Source organism: Halyomorpha halys, unplaced genomic scaffold (genome assembly GCF_000696795.3).
Source record: "Halyomorpha halys isolate HHAL.00 unplaced genomic scaffold, Hhal_1.1 Scaffold372.1, whole genome shotgun sequence".
NCBI classification, from domain to species: domain Eukaryota; kingdom Metazoa; phylum Arthropoda; class Insecta; order Hemiptera; family Pentatomidae; genus Halyomorpha; species Halyomorpha halys.
Window position 1 is genome coordinate 544,689 of NW_027116001.1, and position 26,113 is coordinate 570,801.

The following is a 26,113-nucleotide window of genomic DNA, read 5'->3' on the forward strand; positions in this document are numbered from 1 at the left end:
AAATACGATTGAAAATTTAGTTAGTAATTATGTGTACAATAAAAATTATCTAAAAAAAAGTGGGAAATAAAAAGTATGTCCAGGTATTTAAATATGAAAGTAAAATAACAAGATTTTACGAGATTAAAGAAATAAAATATAAAGTTATATAATCCAAAAAGAATAAAGAAATATGAATATTTTAATTTAATTATGAGAATTTAAGATTAAAGTTATTGAGAAAAAAAAATTCGAATGAAAATGTATGTAACTAACGAAATATGTAAGTGAAATACTAGAATGAAAGAAATGAAATATAAAGTTATAGGAGATAAAAGGAGTAATAAGAAATATAAAGGGTGATGACAAATAAATTGAAAAATAAAAGAATATAAAACATGAAGAGAAAAAAAATCGTAACGTTAATGATGTTTTGATAAATTAAGTATTTGGGAATATGCTAATGATAAGTTCTGTTTTCCGGTTTTTAAATTAACGGAAGAAGATTCTAGTTGGATATAAAAGTTTTCAGAGATAAGTCTTTTGTCATTGTTGCGGACTGTGACAAAAATAGAAGTATTAAAATCAAAGCAATGGTTTAAAGATAAGTGGTCCCCATATCGAAGAAAACCCCAAAAGTAACAATAAATCGAAATGCGCTTGCTGGATCTAAAATCGGATTAAATACATCGAATTAGAACCCGAAAAACCAATAAATGATTTCATGTCGAAGAAAACTCCGAAAATTTTATTTTTGGAATAAACGGAAATCCGTTTGCGCGGTCGAAAATTAATCAGTCCACCCGAAAATCTAATTAACGTTCCACTTATCGCAGAAAACTCTAAAAGTAACAATAATCTGAAATGCGCATGCACGGTCATAAATACAGAAGTAAATTCGTAAATGAAGCTTATTGCTCAAAACCAACACCTTCCAAATTTAGATGATTTTGAGGAAAGCGAAAAAATATCCCATTGACATGCCGATCAGTTTTGAGAAATTTTTGTTATTTTATCGATTAAAATAACGTCGATGATTATTTTACGGTAGTTTCACAACTTCACAACAGTAAATTTACACATGTAAATGATTGACCATCTTCTTCATAATTTTCAGTAAATTTAGGTTTCCGCCAATTTAAATTTTGGATGAAATTGGTCTTGAATCAAACTGGGTCATTAACCACCATTTTCAATGCAATACCCATAATAATTATATTTTGGAAAAAATCAGAAATATAGTTGTAATTACTAAAAAAAAATTTTTATTTTATTTTCTTGATAATATTTTATGAGAAAAGGTGAATATACGATAAAAGTAGAAAAAACAAGATCAGTTTAAAACAATAAATTAAAAAAAGGAAATTTGAAAAAACTTGAATTCGAATACAAGACAAAATTAATTTAAAAACCCATTAAACAAAAAAAAGTGAAGGAATAATTATTGTTCAGGAACTCTCATAAACGCGTTTTCATTCTGGTTGTTATTGATGCACCATTCATTCTCATCTTCATCTAGCTCGTTTGGGCTCCGACGACCACATTTTTATAATAATCAAAGGAATCCATGTTTTTCCAATTCCACAATTTTCAAAATGTTTCTTCAAAAGATTATCGACAATTTCGCTGAAGCAAGAAGTATTCCTGCTGGTATCAAATCCGGTGACGTGTTATATTTTTCTTTGTAAACGGTTAAAATGCATCTACATCGTTGGGATAGTTCACCTCATCCCTAACTATTGTAAAAGGTGAAAATATGAAAATGAAATCTAAACCAAATTGGTATGAAAATAATAAAACCTGCGCCGCGCCGTTGAAACTTTTCGTGATTAAAATGGAACTTGGATGGAGCTAGTTTTGCTATAAATCCATTACTATGAACGCAATTTCCACTGGGGAAAAGCTGGTTTGCTCCTTACCGCATGGTAGTATGATGTAGTATATCGAGAGCATGTGGAAAAAAAGAAATTTCAGAAAATTGTGGATGAAGCTGGATTTGAAGCTACACGCCTCAAATAAAATCTTCGAAAAGCTAATAAACGATACCTATACCGGAGAATTCTGCCAAAGTATATAATAATTATAAAAGGAAGATGGTCCGGATTCGATCCAAACAACTATCTTCCAATATATTAATTAATGCTACGAGTAATGCTGGATCCTGGATAAAATATCTGTAAATCCATGGTTTGTTCGTATCCACCTACTTTCGGAAACATTTTGGATTTCTTTTAAGGTCGGCGGTTAACCTTTCTGACAAATCAGAGTTTTGCGAACCCTCTAAATTGTAAAACTTTATTTTAAATTATAAAACTTAAAGCCGCTGCTACACAATGCTACGAATACCTTCCAACGTTGGATCTTTGATGGTTGGACGCATTCTGTGGCCATATCTCCAACTACAAGCTACCAATAATTCATCTTTCTGAACATTCGATCCAATGTTGGATCAAACGTTCCTAGTGTCATGTACCCTCCGCACTCAATACGAGATGGAATCGAAGCAAAGAGGCTTTAAGTAGAAGGGAACAATTCCGCCTCGTATGAGGAGGACCTTTACTCTGATCCAGAACGAATCAACAAGACTATGGACTTTCACTTGTTCACTGGTTGGGTGGACTTTGAGTTACTCAGTGTCCAATCAGTTTGGAGGGGATCGGCATTTCTTATATATTTGATCTATTTCGTTTATTTGATTCTAACTTTATTTAATTTTATAATCAATCTAATTTAGATCATAAATTAATAATAATGAAAATAGTGATAAAATAATGCAAGAAAAAGATCTTTCAAATATCCTATCGGAATGGCTTGAGATTCAGTTCATAGTGGTACCTACCACTTTTTTTTGGAGTCAATAGTCGTTCACTTCATAATGAAAACGACCATTTATTATAACACAAGGCGTGTTTAATAGATAAGAGGTATACCAAAACATGATTGTATAATTATTCCTTGTTTCACTGATGTTAGTTTCATACACTGGATTCGAATTAGTTCTGACGAAGATTGCCCATATATGAGCTGTGTCTCTTAACTTTACTTGATAATTCAATTTCAGTTACTTAGAATAGATAGAATGGTAGTGTATAAATTTTATTTAAAAAGTACAGTATTGTACACAACGTGCTTTGGTTGTCATCTATACTACAGAACTTTTACAAAAAAAAAACAGGAGTCTGCAGTTTATAATTATGCTTATTTATTATTACATACATGAATTTTGGGAAATTATAAACTAAGAAATAAGCTAAAAACGTTAATTTGTTTCAAAATTCGCTTCTCACGATTCATGACAGCGGACACGGAAACAAACAATAGTCAGTCATCATTGAAAATCTCTTATTAGCGATTTCAAAAATGTCGAGAGTTTTCCATATTAATAATTCTAGGAAAGTGGTTCCATAAATATAATTTATTTCTTTATCATAGGTAATTATTCAGACTAAATAGTCAATAATTACAAAAGTATCTTTTGTTCTAAAATCTCTTAATAATAACTAAGAAAGAAGGGAATAAGAGTCATCCATTAAAACATTTGACGTTTTCGAATTGGGTAGTAGGAGATTTCTTATTGATTTGTGTATGACATCCCCTTTCAAGGGGGGCAGAAACAATGATATTTCTAGATGTCTTTATTTATTTCTATTTAAATTTATAATAATATAAGGTATGTTTCATATATAGCAGATATACCAGAACAAGTTTATGTTATTATTTCTAATTGCACATCTTGTTTCATTGATGTTTATGTTTCATAATTCTTTTCCTGGGACTTTAAAACGTTTTTTATTCTAACACCATTTTGACAACTATTGAGGAGAAAAAAATCAGAAGAAGTGTATTTTCATAAATTTTTGTCTGCATGTATAATCAGAAAGATTAGATGCATTACTTTGTGTATATGTACTGTACATTACATTGTTATAAAGAATTTTTGTTCTTAAAATACTTATTAGTAATGTTTCATAATATTTTTTATTTTTTTATGTCATTATAAATTGATTTAGTTTATTAGTTCACTACAAACTATAAGTTGGGATTATTTCAATGTCTAGAATATATTTGATAAAAATCAATCTATATAAATATATATATATATATTATCTACAGGCATAGATAATGAAACTAACACTAATTAATTATATAATGCTTTCCATACATTTTATCTGGAAAAAATATTATGAAACATTACTAATAAGTATTTTAAGAACAAAAATTCTTTATAACAATGTAATGTACAGTACATTACAAGTATAGATGAATTACTTTGTGTATATGTACTGTACATTACATTGTTATAAAGAATTTTTGTTCTTAAAATACTTATTAGTAATGTTTCATAATATTTTTTCCAGATAAAATGTATGGAAAGCATTATATAATTAATTAGTGTTAGTTTCATTATCTATGCCTGTAGATAATATATATATATATTTATATAGATTGATTTTTATCAAATATATTCTAGACATTGAAATAATCCCAACTTATAGTTTGTAGTGAACTAATAAACTAAATCAATTTATAATGACATAAAAATTGAATGATTTTTCTTTCTTTGCGGGAATATAATGTGATAAACAACTCATGATCCAAAATTTTGGTTTTTTTAAAATAAGTTGTAGCTTACAGTCTATTTTACTTTTTCTTTCATGTATTTAACTGTAGATCACTTTTTCTGTATGTTACAATCAATTTGTATTAACAGTGAGGTAAAAAAATTAATCTATTTGTAATTTTTTTTTTCAGATGACTGCACCAGTTAGAAGATTTTTGTACCTTTTTAGCCTTCGGCAGGGTACAATGCTGATAGGTATCATAGTCCTAGTAAGTACTAGTAGACTTCTAAAAGAAAAATTTCCACAACTTGGATTGTGATTGCTATTTTGATTCTTTTGTCCTGATTATTTAATTAGTTTTTAGTGATTAAGATTGTTTTTTAGTTTGCTTTTCCTAACTTCTTATTGCAACGCTTCTTAAGTAGGACTTTTTGAGAACTTCAATCTCGGTATAGAAAACCTCTCTTTCACACAATCCATTCATTCATGTTTATGAGAAGTAACATTCTTGGTTCAACAAGTACCATTGATTTCCAGAAAATATATTTGTATATAATACCTTTACCCAACCTGACTGTGTTGGGGGCAGCTGTCATCCATTTCTTAAACACTTCTCTATCCACAGCCAACTTTTTGACTTGACCTTGAGTGATTCCTCTGTTTCTTGCGATATCCAATATTCCTCAGTTATCCATGTGGTGGTTTTCTCCTAGTCTTTACTTCCCATATATTTTTTGGTAGTCAATTGATTGCCATTCTTTGCACATAACTGTACCTCATTAATTCTATTCTATGAATATTTATCATTAGCGGTTCTTGCCCTGTCTCGTATTTTGTTTCTCATTCAATCAAATTTAGTCTTATTGAGAGCTTTCCTCAGGAATTTCAATTCCATGGCCTGTATACGGCTTTAGGATTATTTCATATTTTGCTTTCAGCTGCATAGGTCCAGCGTAGGAAAAGAGAATTGTTTATATACATTCATTTTTGTTTTCATCTCCACTTTCCTTTTGCCAATTATGGTATTATGGAGTTGATAGTATACATTTGTTGCTATCATTATGCTTTGGTTTATCTCGGGATCCAATCTGCCATCATTACTAATTTGGATTCCTATTGGTTGGGTTGATACTGGTTAACATCAACCAATTCCAGATTTAAGCCTTTATAAATCATAGCTCCTTGTTTCTTAGAACCCCTTTTAGACACAACCGTGTACTTGGATTTTGTCATGTTAATAGTCATTCTTTTTTGGCTCAGAGCTTCCTCCCATGTCTATAGATAGCGCTTCTTGCAAGGCTCCTCTGCATTCTGCAATTATGAGAATCTCACTGGCAAATACAAATTTTCTAATTTCCTACTTTCGGTTTTGAGTCCTTTGTGTAGGTTCCCATATTATTCTGTCAATGTTTATTACTACAACCACTAACACAAACACAAACAATAATGGGCTTAAGCTGTCCTCTTGCTTTATACCCATTTCCATTTCAAATATGTTTGATTTATTGCCATTATGCTTAACTATCCCATATATTTTTCGATATGAGCTTACATTTTTTCAATTAGAAATAACAAAAAAAAATTATATGATTAATCATTTGAGTTCATAACTTTGTAGGTGTAGATTTTTAAAAGATTAACAACATTCTGTCCTATAGTATTTATTCAAAATATTCTGCTTATACTTGCATGACAATTAATGATTATTTCTGTACCTCCATAATGTTAATATCTAAATTTTACATTTCTTTTTTAGTTACTATCAGGCTTCAGCTTATTTCTTTTATTGCTTGGAAGTGCTCATGCTCATGAGATGGCAACAATGCTAGAAGCACATATAGAGGTTTCAGCTGAAAGAGAGGGTATAGTGTTATCAGAAGAATCTGAATCACATGCACAAAATGAAATCGTTCTTCATAAGGCGCATAATTTAGCTGTGTGTAAGTGTTATCGAACAATATTTATTTTTTATTTACCATTTAAAAAACCATGTTTCTACTTTTCAAAGCAATTAAGTTGACATCTATTTTGGAGTATGTATTTATGTTGAAAGTGGGTTTCTTCCTCTAAAATTTCTTGAAAAATAGACACACATGTCAGCTTTGTACCAGATTGCTGCACAGCCCTGTATAAGATTAATTGTGATGACTGAATTCAATTAGATTTATAATTTTTATAGTTGAAGAAGTGAAACACTTCTGTGAATTAAGATTTATAAATTCTAAATCCCATTATTGAAACATTCATTCTATTAATATCAGAGTAACTATTTATTTAAAGCTGTGCAATTAATATTGTAGTATTTAATATAATAATTGTAATATAGTTATTTATTCCGCTTGTATTTGTATGCTTTATTGAATAAACATGTGTTTCAGTGGTGATAGTTTGGTTATACATCGGAGTTACCTTGGCTACTGTTCATTTTGTTCTTTGTATTCTACTGCTATATGGTGCTATAATGGTAATTTTAATATGCATCTTGACAATAAATAGAGATATAGTTTAGTATAATTTTTATTTTCATGATTGTACTTATCATCGATGTTTTGTAAAAAAGAGCAAATCGAATTCTTTTCAAATGAGCATATTTTGTAATTTCCATGTCTAGAATATTATTTTTGGAAGAAAAATCTACCTACATGTTTACATTATTCAGAACCTGGTATATATCCTGAATGTGTTTTGCTTAGTTAAACTAATTAGCTAAATGACTATTTCAGTAAAAACACAAAATTCCTAAAATACCCCATCTGTTGAATTTATCCTTTTATTGAAATTCACCATATATTGAAATATTTCAGTAATTGGTTTTCAAAATTTTTAGTTCCTTCAGCATAGTCATCATAACTGCAGGTTATTCTCCTTATAAATCCATTTCTATGTACTCAATCCTAATCCTTCTGTGACTCTTTCAATTTAATTTGATACTTGGATTTGAAAATAGTATTTACTATCTCCTGATGAACAAATGGATGGTTTTTAAAAAACAGGCAATTTTCAAATCCCACTCGAATTGTTGGTTATAATAAAGCCTCAGGAAAAATTTCTTTGTCAGACATTAGAAATTAATTATAATGAGATGTCTATTGTTGACTGTAGATTCAATTTGAGGAGAAGATGGTCGAGGGTCTGGTCAGTATTGATACACGAATAAGTAAGACTTATTTATTTGTGTTGATGTTTTTAATAAACTCTTATCGGTCCACTCTGATGAATGTCTGAAATTTCGGCACAAATAAATAAGTTTTATTTATTTGTGTATTATTACTGATAGCACCCCCAACCATCTTCTTCTCATATGAATTAATGTTATTTTTGCCTTTACTATATTCAGGTCTTCATTGCAAACCTACAAAAAAGTAGAATATTTCAAAGTATGTCTTAAAAAAAAAATCTTTGTTGTGTACAAAGGAAAACTCAGACTTGTTTAGAAGAAGTTTTAATGACTTCTAGGATTCAGAATAGTAGCAACCCCGAACTTCAAAAAATTACTTTGGCCGCTATTTTCATTCTTGGTTCTCTCACATTAGCCACCCTACAAAGGGAAAAAAATAATAGGTTAGTAAGTTTCGTATTACCATTGTCGTGGCTTGATATAGTTAATGTCCTTTTGTATTTAAAAAAATACTTTTACACTTTACCATAGTTAATTATTGTTTTCCTTACGAAAGGAGATCTTAAAATAAAAAAAAAAGATTTAGTATTAAATGATTTTCAAAAGTTCATTTTACCATTGTTGTAGTTGTTAATGGCCTGATTGTCACAGCATCTTCTTGATTAAAATAATAAATGTAAAAATTTCAAATTAAAATTTTATATATAGATTTTGTGTCCAAATTTTGCTTGTAGTTATTGATAGCTAAGAGCTAGCTTAAGTAATTTGGAATTTAATTTTTTTTTATTTTGGTTTCTTAAACAAGTTATTATTTTTAAATAAGATTGCCTGTTATTTGAGAATCACCCAAATATATTTTTTTTGCATCTGCATTTTACTGTAGTGTCCTAATTGTTTATGTATATATACCTATTTATTTAGTATATATTCCTATATAATTCATTATTTCTCTTTAGTGAGTATTTATTCCTATCAAATAAATATTATTATCATCATCATTACAATTTTTCTTACTAAAAGTTGTGTTTGTTTTCAAACATTCAATTTAATAAAAAAAATTAAAAGAAAAGAAAAATATATAATCAATGTAATCATAAATAAAAAAAAAAAATAATGTAATCAATTTAAAAAATAAATAAATTATCATGCCATTCTTGTAATAAGTTATGTTAATTCACCTTATACTTTTTCTTTTTTTTTTTTTAACACAAGAGCTTCTATATAGGTCAAATTTAGTAAAAGAAATTTACAATTAGAGAGTAGAAAGCAATTGCAAATAAAACATTAGAGAATAAAATTTCATTATGAATGGTTCCAATTGGTTTGCAAATATAGTACCCCAGTCTATATGTTTTTATTAATTAATTACTCATTATACTTGCTAACAGAGAGTAAGAAAATTGCTGGTGCCATGGATGTGTATGGCACTTGTTGGATTGATATTGTGCTGTACTGCCATGCTGGTCTCGATGTATCTCGTCAGGGGAACGAAAGCTGTTGTCATCTTTGTTTCTTCATCAGCTGTAATCTGTAAGTAATCAATGTAGTCCTTTTTATTGTGGAGTCAATCGGCCATTCATTGATATAATATACTCCCATTTTTCTATCAATTTTGTTATGAAGTGTTTATTAGGCTTAAAAGATCTTCCTGGTTGCGTTTGATGATCTGAGGTTTTAAAAACCTCATTCTGTTAATGAAATTTAATAGAGAAGTAATAAATAACTAATTAATAAATATCAATCAAAATAAATGAAGAAAATAATTTAAATCACATTATTATTATTATGGCATTACGGTCCTGCAAGAACCCGGGCCTCCTCCACAACAGTCAATCAGTCTACATGGTCTCTTGCTTTCTCCTTCCATCTGCCAACCTTCAAGAGCTTCAAATCCTCCTCCACCACAGCCTACCAATCTACACGGTCTCTTGCTTTCTCCTTCCATCTGCCAACCTTCAAGAGCTTCAAATCCTCCTCCACATCGTCCAGCCATCTGATACGGGGACGTCCTCTTTTCCGTTTTCCATCTGGTTTGCCATAAACCATCTTTTTGGGAATCCTTTCATCGGGCATCATCTCAACGTGTCCTAACCATCTTAATCTTGCACTTTTTATTAACGCCATGATGCTGGGTTCCCCGTACAAATTTATCAGTTCCTCATTCCTTCTTCTCCAGACTCCTCCCCATATCCTTCTCAATACCTTTCTCTCCCAGGAATTGAGCATCTGTTCTGCTTTTCTTGTCAAGGGCCATGTTTCTCCCCATAGATCAGTACTGGCCTTACGATGGTTTTGTAAATGACTCCTCTCATCCTTTTAGAGAAAGCTCTAAAATTCAGTATTTTCTGCAGTGAGAAATAGCATTTATTTCCTGTTGCTATCCTGGCCTCTATTTCGCTCTCTACTTTGTTATCATCTGTAACCAGGCTTCCCAGGTACTTAAACTGGTTTACAGAACTGAAACTATGGTTTCTGAACATCACTTTACTATTCTCTTCCTTATCCTCTTTTGAGCTTTTCATGTACACCGTCTTGTCTTCATTCACCTTAAGGCCCAATTCATATACTGCTTCTTCGAATTCCTGGAATGTTCCTTTTAATGCTGCTCGGGTTCTTGTGGCAATGACTGCATCATCTGCATATGCTAAATGTTGAGACAGTCTATTGTAAATGGTCCCTCCTGGATTAGTTCTGATTGAACGAATAGCCACTTCTAATGCTACATTAAATAGAAGAGGAGCCAAGGGATCTCCCTGTCTCAAGCCATTCTCCACAGAAAATTCCTGGGACAGCGAATTTCCAAGCTTAACTAGGCAAGGTAGTGTTCATTAGTGTTATTTTTACCAACCTGACTAGTTTTTTTGGAATGCCTACCTTTACCATGGCTTTTAAAAGTTCTTTTCTGTTCACACTATCATAAGCTTGTTTAAAGTCCACAGATGTAGGTCTACATTATACTCATAGCATTTTTCCATTGCCTGCCTCAGAGTGAATATTTGGTTAACTGTCGATCTACCGGGCCAGAACCCTCCCCTCCCTGATATTCTCCTATAATTTTCTGTGAAATTGGACACTCTTTTATGTAGAAGCACTGCCAGTATTTTATAGGTTGTGCTTAGTAGAGCAATGCCTCTATAATTATCGCATGTCAGCTTGTCTCCTTTCTTGTGTATAGAACATATTGCTGCTCTTGTCCAATCTTCTGACATTTTTTCCTCCGTCCATATCTCTCAAATCAAATCATAAATTGCTTCCCACAAATCACTACCTCCATATTTCATCATCTCTGGAGTTATCTTGCCAAGACCTGGTGATTTATGGTTTCTCAATGATTTAATAATGTCAATAATTTCATCCTACTCAGGAGCTTCTACTTCTTCTGCACCATCCTGCTCCTTACCCAGAATTTCATCTAGATTGAAGCTTTCTTCAGCTCTTGTTTTTCAAGTTTTCTCAGTGGCTCTTGTGTTTTGAAGTTCACTAAAATACTGGCTCCACCTTTCAAGAATTGACGTTTTTTCACCAATCAGCTCACCTTCTTTCCCTTTACATAATCCAGTGTTGGCTTGGAATCCCTTTTTTATTTCTTTTACACCTTTATGAAACTTTCTTTTTTTTCTCCCAAGATTCTTGCAACTTTTTAAGGTTTTCCTTTTCCTGTGCTCTCTTTTTCTGCCTGCATAGTTTTTTGGCTTCTCTTCTCTTTGTCATAAATTCCCGTACATTTCCTCTGATCTTTCTTTTTAGTATATTTATTTATTAATATTTAACCTTCCCTTATTTCTTTCTTCCAGAGCTAACCTACACTCTTCATCAAACCATTCGTTTCTGGGAGCTGGTTCTTTCTTCCCTAATACATCACTTGCACTTTCTATCACAACATTTTTCAGTTTTTTTCCATCTGTCATTTATAGTTGTGTTATATCCAATGTCATTTTCTTTCAGTCGTTCCATTATTTTATTTTGAAATCCTTCTGCTACTTCACTCTCGAGCAACTTTTCTGAGTTGTAGGTATGTACTCTATCTAATGTAATGCACCTTCTCATAGCCAGCTTTTGTCGATACCAGACTTTTACCATGTGATCTGTTTCACAGTCTGCTCCTATAAACGACCTTACATTTCTGATATGAGATGCATGTCTAACCTCTATGAGAACATGATCTATTTGGTTTCTGGTCAGGCCATCCGGCGAGATCCATGTCTCTTTATGTATTTCTTTATGTGACCAGCCCCTTTTCCATTGCAAAATTAATTATGCGATGGCCATTATCATTTGAGTAGTCATGTTTACTCTCTCTGCCTATAATAGGTCTGAATGCCACTTCTTTACCTATCTTAACATTCAAGTCGCCTATGATAATTTTTACATCGTGCCTTGGGATTGAGTCATATTCTCTTTCCAATGTTTCACAGAAAATATCCTTCTCCTCCTCTTCCCTGTCTTCTGTAGGGGCATGTACGCACGTAATTGTTATTTTGAAAAACCTTCCTTTAAGTCGCACTGTACAAATTCTTTCACTGATCAGTTTATACTCTATTATTATGTGCTTAATAGACTTTCTTATCATGAAGCCTGTCCCACATACATTTGCATCGTGTCCACTGTTAATGAGCAGATAATTTTCTAATTATATCGTTGTCACATTTCTGCAACGTATCTCCTGTAGAGCAGCTACCTCAACTTGATATTTATCAAGCTCATTCTCTAATCTCTTGCTTGAACCTGGTTGATTTAACCCTCTAACATTCCAAGAAGCAATATTAAGTCCTTTCCATGCCGGGGTCAAATACCTTGTATGACTGTCCGTATATCCGAGGCTGTGTGTTGTTTTCTGAACTTGTAAGTTTTTTGTGGTTGGTGGGTAGTTAACACACTGAACCAACCCTCCTCCTTTATCTGGGCTTGGGACCGGCAATTAACTCCTTGGGAGCCGCAGGCGGAGTTTAAATCACATTATACCCACAATTTTCTATTATAAAACTATGTAACAATAGATATTTTTATGAGAGTTTTACATATTATATATATTTTTAAAAATATTTTTGATGTTTCGGCCCTAATTCATTGCCTAACATAATCCTTCTTACCCCAGTCTAACAACTAAAATATAGTTTCTTGCATTTAAAATATGGATTTATTATTATAGTAAATTATTTATAGAAATTTTTCTTGTTTGTTTTCTTCTCCTATTTTCTGCTGTTGTTTAGTTGGTAATTATTACAGGATTTTTATGTCTAAAATAAATAAATTAATACTTTGCATCAATTCATTTCGAAAACTATATCACTATTAAAATTTTGTTATCTAAAATGTTTTTTCCTAATCAGGCTAAATTTATTACTTTTTCAAATATAAATTGGAAAGCAAATCCTGAATTACCTTATATTTTAAAATCCAGTAAAATATTTTTCACTTTTTTTTCATTTCTTTTTTACACTGACTTGTTCAAACTGAGGCTTAAATTGATTAACAGTCCACTCTGTTGGATTTATTTCCAACTATTCCTGTTTCCTATAGTGGAGGTGGAGTTTCTTAGTTGTTTAATCTGATTAGGAGTTCTGCATATGTTGTTTTTAAATGTTTTGTGTCTGTTTTATAATTTATTGCATAAGTTTGATTTTCTGTTGTTGTAATGGCTTGTAAAAGCTTTCTTCTAAAAATATCTTATTCTTTATATACTATTTAATTATAATTTATCACAAGTATGTTGTAGTGGTGTGACTGGGGTGGGGAGGATTGTGTTTGAGAATAGCCTATGAATTAGGGCCGAAACTTCACAATTATGTCAAAAATATATTTGATATGTAAAACTGTTTATTTTTATAGTATAGAATTCGGGGTATAATGTGGTCCAAATGATTTTTCTCACTCATTTTGATTTATTAAAATTTGATTACTTAAAAATGAATTGCACAAGAAAAACTAACAGAGAAAGTAAAGTTGTTTATGATAGAAATTAATTATTTAAGGAATAATATAATAACTTAAGGAATGAGAAGAGTAATCAATTACTTGAGGTCAGGTTTAGACCTTAATAAGGAAAGGGGGGGGGATGTTCCATTCAGGAATCATTATTTATTGTTTGATATGATTGTGGGTCTAGCAGTTTTTGATATTCATCAAAAGGATTTTACTTGAATCGAGAAATTCAGTTTCATTAACCTCCATGCTGATGATTCCATGTTCTTGTCTTTCTCATTTAAAATTGTTAAAGCAAAACTTTGTTAGGAATAAAATAAAAAGATCCAATTTCTAACCATTTAGTTATCTGTAATACATTAGAAAAAAAAAACTGTAATTTTATTTTAATTAAGTAACCTAGAAAATACTAAATCAATCTGGTACTTTGAGAATAAAAAATCAGTTTCTTGATATGTATATTTTAAAAACATAATTGGAAGATTCCAACCAGAATGCCATTAGTCTATAAATTACTGGTTATCAACTCGCCAGTTGATGATTCTTCAATTAAGGTATCATTGAGACAGAAAATCACAAGTGTAATATGTACAAAGACAAAATACATCAACAGCCAAAAAAGAAATACCAACCAGAGAGAGCTCCTCACTTCATAACATCCAAACACATATTTCTATCCATCTACCGTGTACTGTTTGAGTTGTAACTTGCATTGAAATTTACTATCCAAAAGAAAGTCCTATTTAAGAAATTAATAGGCTTTAAGTAAAGTCCTGGTTATGATCTGTTTATAGTATAGCTATAAAAAAGTTACTGTGGAACTTCTGATTTCATCATTTTCAATTGGGTTTTCAGTATAATCATTCCACTTCGCTCCAACTGGCAAGATTATTGGAATTCATAGTAAATGGATTTAAAATGAAGAAACACACACTAGTAACATTCTTGGACTTACAACAAGCATTTTATAATATTTTTTATAGCAGCCTCCTATACAAACTAAAGAAAGTAGACATTCCAAAATAATTTATGATATTTCTGAGCTCATTGCCCAACGGTTAAACATTAACTGTTAGATTAAGTAACACCAATTCTACCATGAGACTAATTCATTTTGGTACTCTATAAGATTCAGTTCTTTCTTCTATTCTCTGTTATTTATTAAAATTATTCAATAATTATAACATTTTAAGGGGTATCTTTTTTACACGATTCATATCCCTCAAATTATCAATTGTTAAAAGCAAATATAGTTCTTATAATAAGCATGTAAGGCTCATCAGGCCAATCTGGTAATAAAGAAATATAATGAATGAGAGTTTGCTTGGATATTATGAAATGAGGAGCTGATTGGTATGTATGTTTTAGACAGTTGATGTGAGATGTGCTGTTTACATGTGATGTTTGTAATCTTCCCTCCTGAGGATGCCTGAATTTGTTTCCAAAAGTAGTTCTGACTGGAATGTTCTAATTGTATTCTGACAATTATTTTGTGCCTCTTAGGAGCTCTTTGACGTCAGTTGTATTTTTTTATAATTATTATTTATTTTATACTGATAAACTTTGATTTAATTTTCTAATTATATTTTAGTAAAACATTATTTTTCCCTTTTTCAGCACTTGGATTCTACATGTGGTTGGTTGTTTATAGCCATTACGTTGAAAGTGGAGAGTGCAAACCGTGTATGATTGCCCGCACTCATGTTACCATAGCCAATCAAAATTTGAGAAATACAACAAGCGTTTGAAGTAACTTTAGGAGATTTATTAGATTTGTGATTATTGCTGTGTTGTTGAAGATTTGAAACTTATTACTGAGTTTACTAATTGCAAGGCTTTCCCTAACGCCTCACTCTAACACTAAATATTCACTAAATCTTTCAGTTTTAGGAAAAAAAATGTATACATTATATATCTATTAATCACTAGAGAAAATGAAAGGGCATAGAAAAATGAAGGCCAATATGAATTATCTTGGAAAATATTACAGTAAAGAACACAAGTATTTCTAAGGATGGTTACTTATTTTAGAGAAAATAACCATACAAAATAAAAGAAGTAAAAAGTAATTGTTATATTAAAATACATGTAAATAATTTTAAAATTATAATTATTAAATATCAATTACTATTCTAATAAAATAAAGTTTAATAAAATGAACAAAGAACATTATTCAACGTACATATTTTGGAACTGAAGACAATATCGAAATAACCACGATTATAAGAAAAAATAATTTTAAAAAAATCTATTCTATATCACTGATTAAAAAAAACAATAAATGCTTTCTGGTATTTGGAAATTTATTAAATAAAACTGGAACTTCAATGTAATACATTTCATTGATAATAACCAATAACTTTTGTTAAAATTAAATTTTCCATTTTTAAACACCACATATACCATTGTTTCGTAGTTAGTTAAAAATAAATGAGCCCTAATATTCTTGTTTTTTTCTGTGAAATTGAATTATTTTTTATTCCGTTCATTTATTTATTAATTATTTTTTCATGACCATCATTTCTATCAGTTTATTTCTTCAACCCAAGGTTTATATTGGAATCAAAACTAATTTAAAAATGTCTTCCGAATCAGGAGAATCATAATAAAATTGGAGTTATATTTGACTGTGATATTTTGTTAGTATTAAAAAGAACTATGTACACTTAATTTTTTGCTTCCATTTTCTCTTACTTATCTTTATTTTCCATTTCATAAATTTTACTCTATAAGTATTGTTTTATTTATGAATAAAACAATACAAAGTTCATTTACAAAAAGTTTATCATTTTTTTATGATTCACTTAGGTTCTATAGCTTTATCAAACTTAATTGAAGTTTTATCAAATGAAACTTTTGTTATAAATTGCTTATGAACCAATAGGAATAATTGAGGCATGGAAGTGGAAAAGGCTGTATGTGCCAACAAAACACATACAGTGTATCAAACTAGTTTTGAGAAAAATGAAAAAAAAAAACAGGTTGCTGGCCACAATTTTATTACAGGAACTAAACCCTTCAAGATAGGAACTTCCAGCGGTTACCAGCCAATTGGCACTGGTTTCTTCATCGCTATCAGGTCAAAATCTCATTCTTTATATATCTGGCACTTATGTCCTTTTCTTCTTCCACACCTCAATTGTTTCTTAAGTAATTGAAACTGCTAAAAGATGCTATCTTCCCATTTTAATTGCTATGATCTCTAAATAAAATGGATTTATGTTTATGGAGTTCACTTATAACTGAACAATGAATAAGCAATGATCTTTAAATTAAATTATTTTAAGAATAAATTAATCTTGTGAATTTAATTCAGTTTATTTTTATTAAAAAAAATCATCACATTTTCTTTTATTTATTCGTTTTATCCTCCAAATTTATATATTTCTTAATTAGGAACACATGGTAATCTAAACAAGAAAACTATCAGAATAAAAAATAGTAATAGCAAAATAATAATTATTAGTAATATTATCATGATAATATAATGTTATAACTTTTTTTAAAAATATATATCGCACATCCAGAATGAAAGATGCCTAACTTCAAAACTGCACTCATATTTTAGACTTTTTAAACACTATAAATTGTTGTGTCTGTTTTTAATGTTTTTTTTTAATCATAGTAAAGTAACTATAGTTTTACATTTTCTCACTCTCCATAGTTTTTTCAATTGCAATAAATATGACAATTTTTTTCTGAACTTTTTAGAGTGTTGCTAAAAAGGCTGAGTCCCTAATGTTTTTAGTTGATCCTATTGTTACTTTCTTTTCTTGCCTCCAATAAACACTGAAAAACTGCTTTCGAGAATAGAATTTGAAAGAGGGACAATAGAAAAATGATAAGTAAAGAAATACAGAGGGTGCACCATTTTCAATAAATTAATGACACAGTAATTTACTGTATTTTCTTCGTACCTAATTCATTAATGTTAATCAATCATTTTCTTATTTTATATCAAGTCTTTCTCAGTATCACATCTTTCCTCCCATTAGAACAGCTGGTTTTGTTATAAATTAAGATAAAAAATATAAACATGTACATGTTCACATTATATTATGTTATTTCTAAAAAAAAGCAATTTGTAATACATTAAATAGAAGTTTAATTAAATTAAACTCAGTTTAAATAAAATAATAAAGAACTTTATAGAAATTGTTAAAAAAAAATAAAATTATAAATTGCAAAGAAAAGTTGGTTAGGAAGACAGTTAAGGAAGACTCATTACACCAGGCAATAAGGAAACTTATGCTTAACCTGTACCGGTAATATACTTGAATTACAAGTATGGTCCACACTATCTACACCATTATAAATTATCAAATAGTAACCTATTGAATATAATATGAAATATTAAATGACTTAAGTTTGAAACTAATTTATTATGTGATTCTAACTAATTTTGATGATAGATTTGTTGTATTAATTTTATTCTCTACACAATAATAGTCTTAATATATTTTTACATATTTATTCCATAGCAGAAACCTTCTGCTCATGTAGAAAACAATTAGAATTAACTTGTGCTTTTTTTAATAGATTAGGAAAGCAAATTATAAAAAATTAAATTTGATATTTAAAACTATTAATAAAAATTGGCTTTACATTAATATGGTTTAGTTTTTGATTTTTCTTCCCAAGCAATACCACCACTGACTAGACTGGAACAACAGGAATTTAAAGCATTTGTAGTGGCAACTGCTAACGCTCAAAAATGGCTTGTTAGCGAAAACATCAAAATTGATTCCCAATGATTCTACAATTCTACTAAAATGGTATTTTTTGAGTTGTGCCCTTTCATTCTGGATGTGATATTATATTTATGTATTTGTACGGACTCATATTATTATTACAGTGGTTTAAATTTGTTTAAAGGTTTTAACAGCTTAAGTTGCAATTGAAAGAGGAAACGCAAAGTAACTGTTTTAGAGAAGAAATGATAATAAAGAGATCGGAAATTATTCCTCCCAGAAAAAAGCTTAAGCCATCAATTTTACCCTGATTGATGTACGTGTTTACTCATTAACTCAATGTAATCATCTGTTTAGTTAAGTAGTATTGACCAATAATTACTAATAGCTTGCCTTCCTCCAAGCAAGTTCATTACCTAGTGATTTAGTACGCTACCAAGGAGTAAGTAAATATCTCGTCAGTACTTGGTTGGGACTAGTTTTGCCTAGTGTACCTATGTAAATGTTTTTCCCTATATTATTATTTAATTTATTTTGCTTTTTATTAAAAAAAAATAGTATAATTACACATTATATTCATAACTCACACTACAACATTAATGATCATGATTTGGATTTACTCTAATTTAGATCTACACAATTCTATTGCACTATATTTATAAACATTGCATTACTCAATCAAAACTCAACCAGGCTGAGAACTGTGACATTATCAATTTTTTATTCAAATGAAATATTTTAAGTAAAGGTCCATTTACTAAACTTAAGTTTTCTGTTTCCAAAATCGTACAACTCTTGTTTATGGATCCATTGTTGTTTATTGGAATGTTAGGAAAGGCCATCCCCACTCTATCCCTTTTCTCCCAATCATCTTCCTTTTCCAGGAATTCCAATTTTCCAGGCTGTTTTTTTAGTTATGTTTTGAAACAAACAGGTGACAAAAAAAATTCATTATTATGTAATTTGAAAATTACATAAAGAATATAATGAATTATTATACTTAGATATTATTAAAATACTTTAAAACTGTTCAAGATTACTTTTATTTCATTTATTCAATCTTGATGTAATTTATTAGTTTAGATTAATTTTTCTGGATGCAAACCGTTGAAACGTTAGTGGCTTATGCTACTTGTTTATTATACAATTGGCTAGTATAAATTTCGGACCCCTTCAATCGTTTCAAGATGGTTTCAATCTTTACAAGATAAACCCTTCAAGGGTCACATGCATCCGGCAGCATCATGTTTATAATATATTTATTGGTTTTTATTTTTTTTTTAATAAAGTTTATTTAAAAATATAAATCCTGAGTAGGAATATCAAAGTAAAAGCTCTGGCCAGCAAAATATAACAAATTAATATTTTTTTAAAAAAAGAAATATTCACTAAAATGCAGAAGTAGGAAGTAGTGTCTCTTAGACGCCACACAACTCATGTCTTATTGTTGCAATGTGTGAGCGTAGGGGGGTTAAAATCTGGGATATATAAGAAGTTTTATTTTTCACTTTCATTTCATTATTTTTTTTTTTATGCATTGCTCTTAAACTGTAGCTCTTTATCTTCAATTTGAGTTTGTTAATTGTATTTGTTATAAATTCATATATTAAAATACATTCGCTATTAACATAGTCTTGTTTGGTTGAATGCTGAAATGTCGAATTCAACAGTATTGAACTAAAAAATCTAAATTTTCATTCAGACCATTTGGCCAAAAGAACAATTGTTTTCACATGGGCATATTTACTTTAATTTTAATTATTTTTTTGGAATTAAGTTTTCCTTAAATGTCAAACACATTAGTGCGAATATTCTTTTTCCTCTAAAGTGTTTCTCTACTAGTTTTACCAGACTGTATTTGAAATTTTTATTGTTTCATTGCCAATATTTTGGCACTATTCCTGTTTTAATCACAGGATTGAAATTTTATAGCTGATGTAGTATCTTCCATGTTCCATACTGGCATTCTAATTGCTAATTAAAAAAAAAAAAATTTTATCTCATTTTGAGTAGAAAGGTTTATTAGTTCTAGGGCGAAATTGGTGATTGTTTGTACCTGAGATATTTACATTTACATACATAACGTGTGTATATTGGTACGTATCTATGTTTGTTAATATATTCATAATGTGTACATGTATTTGTATACTTTTCTTAATTCTTAAGTAAAATAATTAATCAGAATGTAAGTAGTAATCTTCTTGATGCTTAAACTGTGATAGGTTGCTCCTCATAAGTTATGATTTTAATTATTTCTTAATTGTTAATTAATATAATTTAGAGTATTTATATTTAAAACTATGAGTTTTATTTTCTACAAAAAAATAATTTTATGGGAAAAGTTATCAATAGGATTCAATTGCAGCATGCTTAGCTATTATCTTTAAATTATTTCACATATTTGCTCTACTTTTTGAGTTTCTTCTTAAATACTAATAATTTGCATTTTTATTTATTTTTTAAAAATATCTTCTGCCTTCACTTTTTCAGTGCCTATTTCTAGGTTTAGCCTTTAACATAAAATATTAAATAACAGTGTATTTGTCAGAAGTAACTTAAAATATATGTAACTTGTTTCAAATTCTATGGTTACAAAATTATTTTTATAATTAATTACCATTGTTGTAATATCCTCTAAAATGAAATATATTTTATTATTTTTTAAGCCCGAATATTCCTTAAATGTATTATCTGAAATTTGTTCAGGTTGATAAAGATATAACTTTATGTTGCACAATTCATTTTAACATGTCCTAAACAATTATTCTTGAGTAATTATTGTAACATTTTCTATGTGAAGATTGTTTGTTTTGCATTTAAATTTAATATTAGTATTTTTTTTTTTTTTATTATTTTGTGAACTGATAGTTTATATTTTTAGGTGTTGCAAATTTGAGCTTCATTACTGCAAGATCTTAATTATTTAGTGTATAGAATTTTTCTCTACCTGAAAGTCGATTAGTTGTTCTACTTTGAAAACATTTTAGCTTAAAGCGCTATGATATCTGTTATTGCAGTTATATTATAACATTTAATGCAAATATAGAATATAACTAGACCAATCCTAAAATTAAAATACTTATTATTAAAAATAAAAATCATTATATAATATAAAAAATGAAAAGTATTCAATATGCTCCTATTAACTACCTCTATGCTAAAATATACAGTAGTATTCTTTATGATAATCAACTAAAATTCAAATTAAATAAATACTGTTAAAGAATCTGTTTGCTTTTAGAAAATTAAATCATTACTTTTCATTGGTATGTTGGAGGTTTTCTCCTTATGTCCTGATCATTTAAAACTTTTACATGGCTTAAATTCCTAATTTTACAACATTTAGGAAACCTTTAGGCCATCGCATTAGATTTCCATATCATCTTCCTATTAGAATTTTAGCCCAATTTGTATAGTGAAATTTTATTAATGGCAATGTGATGTATATATGATATACTTCTCCACCTTTTCTTTTGACATATTTACCAATATAAATTTCTGGGGCTGTGAAATCATTAGTTTTTGCTTTTTCCATTGCATTATTTGTTTTTACTTAATGTAATAGATGTGAAATGCAATATGTGATGCAAATTAATATTTTTCTTGATCATTCATTAGATAGAATTATTTATTTTAACTTCATTGATTGATTATTTTCACATTCAAAATGTTACTATGATTACTTTATTATTGTTTTTATTTCTGAATAGTTTGTTTTACTGTTTTACAAATATGTTAACACAGTCAATTGAATCAATTAAAAAATTGTTATTTATTACAATGATGATTCACGCACATTGTGCCTACAAGCATATAATAGGGAGCACTACATTTTATACACTTTTGTTATTTGTCATTGTAAATACATTATAAATATGAATAAATATAGGACTATATACAATGTTATATATCATCGAGGCATTTATAATTAAGTGCTAATGCACCAATTAGAATTTTCAAAATTTTACTATATTATGTGATATAATATGCTATACAAATCAACAAATTAAATATTTTTTATTTAAACTATATTTTTATTAAAAATGAATTGTTATGCATATTTAATGTTATTGCTACTTAAATGTCTACTAAACGTCCAGGTGATTTATGTTAACTATTTGAGATATTTTCATGTTCACAATTGTTTGTATGCTACGCAGAATCATGGAGAGTTTAACTGTAATAATTGAATTTTTATATTCATTCTAACTAAGAACTCTGGGTTTTTAAGTCTAGTATTATTTTATCAACATTAGTCTACCTGACTAATTCTACTTTAACTTTTGCATTACCTAATAGTTTTAATAAGACTTAAAAAAAAAATAATAAATTACAGAAAACTTGGGAATATTCATAAAAAATTATTGTTTTTTTTCCCTTCCAATCAATAATTGACTGTATTCTGAAAATGTTCAGAAATATTTTTAGTTAGCACATTAAGATAGCAAAGAAACTATACTTTCCTCTTAGTATTTAACAATAAAAAGAAAATTTTAGAAATAATTTAGAGATAGAGCCTTTGTTGTAACCTTAGGGTATTACTTATTTTATCATTTTGTTAAGCTTATCACTTACAAATACATGAAATAAATTTCTCTATAACTAATTTACTGTACACATCTCCTTGCCTGTTTGTTTCTATCATTATTAAGTACATAATTAGTATTAAATAATTTTAGCTTGTTGATGTAACTAGAATTATTATATGAATCTCTGATACTTCAAAAACTGTAAAGTCATAGCGCAAATCATATTCAGTAATTTAAGAGAAACATGTGTGAGGATTCTTTCCTGAAATCAGGCCCAACTACAAAGTTGAGAGCCATGAGCACTCCATAATGATGCTAATTAATTATCGAATTTCTTGCTACTCAAATCCTTTGATAAGTTATTAAATTTTAATTGCTTATTTATTTTTTAAATTCTAAAATTCCTTATTGATTCATTAACAGGATAAATAAAATGTAAACAAATATTAATAGAACTGTTTTGTTCAGTGGTAGCTAAATTCTAGTCACACTTATAAGCTAAAATCATTTACTGCATAATTTTACTTCCAGAAGTTGATCATATATGATATTTACTAGATAGTAATGCCTTCAAGTTATTTCATTGATAAAAAAATATTATATTAATATGATATACCATTCGATTAGTACCATTAATATTATAATATTGCTTGATAAATTGAAATCCTTGTTTCTCTGAATGGAAGTATGTGGCCTTTTGAGAGTTCTAGCAAGTGTTGGTATTAATAACCAATATTTCATGTTGATATGGCTAGTTTATAATTCTAGAGATACCATACATCTCTCATCTGTAATTTAAACTTTTATATCTCCGAAAATAAGACCTGTCATATATTGAAACTAATCTTTATTTTGGTTGGTTAAAAAAACATTCAATGCAAATTGATTAAAATAGAATTAATAGTACTATGCTTAAAAAGTAATAAGATATTTGTTATTTAACATTTTTAGTTTATTTTTTATGAATTGATCGAACTGGAAATACTTAATGTAAGTGTATAATAATTCTCTCACACTCCTGACAAAATTCTCTGGTCAGTAGTCAATCGAATAGTGCAATAAATTCTAGTAGTATATATTGAATCCCATTAATGCCTCATAGATACACTAACTATTACTGACACATTATATTTGTATAATGGTTTGTTTCACGATTAGTTCAATAAATTTCAACTAAATTATATTATCATTGAAAAGAATTGTGGTCCTCAGTCTGTAAGTTTGATTCAATGAGATGATTGAATCAGTTAATGCTTTTAACCTGTCATTGGTCGCTGTATAAGATTTTATTTCACAGAAATTTATTCCCTTTTATTGTTATTCCTGGTATTCCTTCTATCTTTTTTTCAAATCTTTCTTTAGTGTATAGTGGAGGTCACTTTTCTAAATGACCTTCAGAATACACACAACTATCTTTCAATAAATGCCGCTCTTGTGGATGTAAGATTTTCTCCCATCAGACAACAAAGTGATTATTATTTTTCCTATTATTGTAAACTTTATTTTTTTATAACATAGTTGAATCTTGTGGAAAAAAGCTTGATAGACTAAATGAAAGACATTAGAAATTTAGTCATTTTTATATAGCTATATTTATATGCTAAGTCAACCTTTCACAATTAGACTTATTCAGATTTTTTTTGGCCTTACAATTGTTACTTTCAAATGAATAGTCAACCTGTAGTATCAAAATATAACATTGTAAAAAAAAAGTATGTTATATATTTTAATTAATTGTTTCACAAAGTAGATATATATTTTTTACCCCAAAGTAATAGTTATATGTATATTTTATTGTTACCTAATTATTCATGTTATTTTGTCCTGATTTAATATAGCAAAGCTTAGTAGGAATGGATAAAATTGAGGTATGGGAGAAAAACTCATACGTGACCAATGGCGTTATAACAGATCTAGCAACTAATGACAGACTAATGATCCGCATGTGTGGGTAGCAGGAATGTTAGGATATCTAGTATGTACAATACGCTTAGTCATTTCTTATAACAATTAAATTAGTTATCTGGTTTAGAAAAATAGAATGAGAACTTCTTCCACTGGATATCCTTTAATTTCTTAATAGCTAGAAAAGTTATTGATGTTAGTTCTCTTGGCATCTATTCAAATTCTATCAAATAAATTTGTTATGGAATATAAGTATCTATAAGAATATTACAAACTTTCAAACCACAGTCCATTTATATTATTTCCTTATATTAAAAATTAAAAAAAAAATATTCTCAAATAATTTATTTACAGAATGGTATTTTGTGTGAACTAAATTTAATATTATTATGTTTCTAATGAAAATAATAATCTTAATAATAATATTATCAATATATTTCAAATAATAATGCATCAAAATCTCAATATGTTCAATTTATTATATGATATATAGAATGTTTGTAAATTCTTTCCATGTATATATATATATATATATATTGAATTCCATATATTGAAATATGTGGTTTTTTATAACAATAAATATTTATATATCATAAAAATGCTTGTAATATTAAACTTACTAGAACTTTAACCTATTAGATTTTTAAACACCAATCATGATAAACACCAAAATACAAAATGAAAAGATTCTTAATAGTAACTACTCATACATAAGTAGAATTATTTTTGGCACTATTAAGCGATGCTGATGTAAAACGTAAGATGAGGACAATACTGAATGAATATGAATTAATAAAAGTTAATTTGTAGAAAATAGTTATCTTAATATTAGAACGAGAATTTTTAAAAATTGATGGATGGTTATGGCCATATTTAAGTTTAATTTTGTTGTCAATTTTTGTATTGTATAATTTACCTTGAAGAGAATTTCTTAATAATTATTTTCTGAATGTGTTTTCTTTCATTCTGATCTATCTATTTTAGAGAATTATACAAATGTAGCACAGATCAATAAAACATATTGCAGGATTAATTATTGTACATGTACTAATACAAACTTTACCCGAGCATCATTGGGTATTATTTTATCATCAAAAAGTATTAAGAAAAGAATAAAATTTTATTTCAAAAGTAAGATGAAGAACTTTTATTTCCTATTATTGCCTCGTGTTGATTTATAAATTGTTATACAAAAGATATAACTTGCTAATAACTCATATTAGTATTTGTATTTTATAATGACTTTGTTAATTACTTATGTTAGTATCCATATTTTATCCCAGAACTGATTAGTAGGCTGTGTAATTGTAGCTGTAGCAATCCGTTGTATTTAGGCAGCTAATGCTTTTAAATAAATCATTTCTCTCCTTCCTCTGCTTGGAATAATAAAGTTGGATCCTGAATAAA

The 26,113-nt window shown here is 28.6% G+C and overlaps 1 protein-coding gene across 1 annotated transcript; it reads left to right on the forward strand.

Moving 5' to 3' along the window:
- Positions 1–3,564: 3,564 nt before the first annotated feature.
- On the forward strand, positions 3,565–26,113 carry LOC106681884 (uncharacterized). The gene is made up of 6 exons (XM_014422434.2): positions 3,565–3,649; positions 4,732–4,809; positions 6,298–6,481; positions 6,920–7,005; positions 9,048–9,189; positions 15,199–26,113. The coding sequence occupies exons 2-6, from the start codon at positions 4,732–4,734 to the stop codon at positions 15,327–15,329; spliced, it is 621 nt and encodes a 206-aa protein (XP_014277920.1). The 5' UTR covers positions 3,565–3,649; the 3' UTR covers positions 15,330–26,113.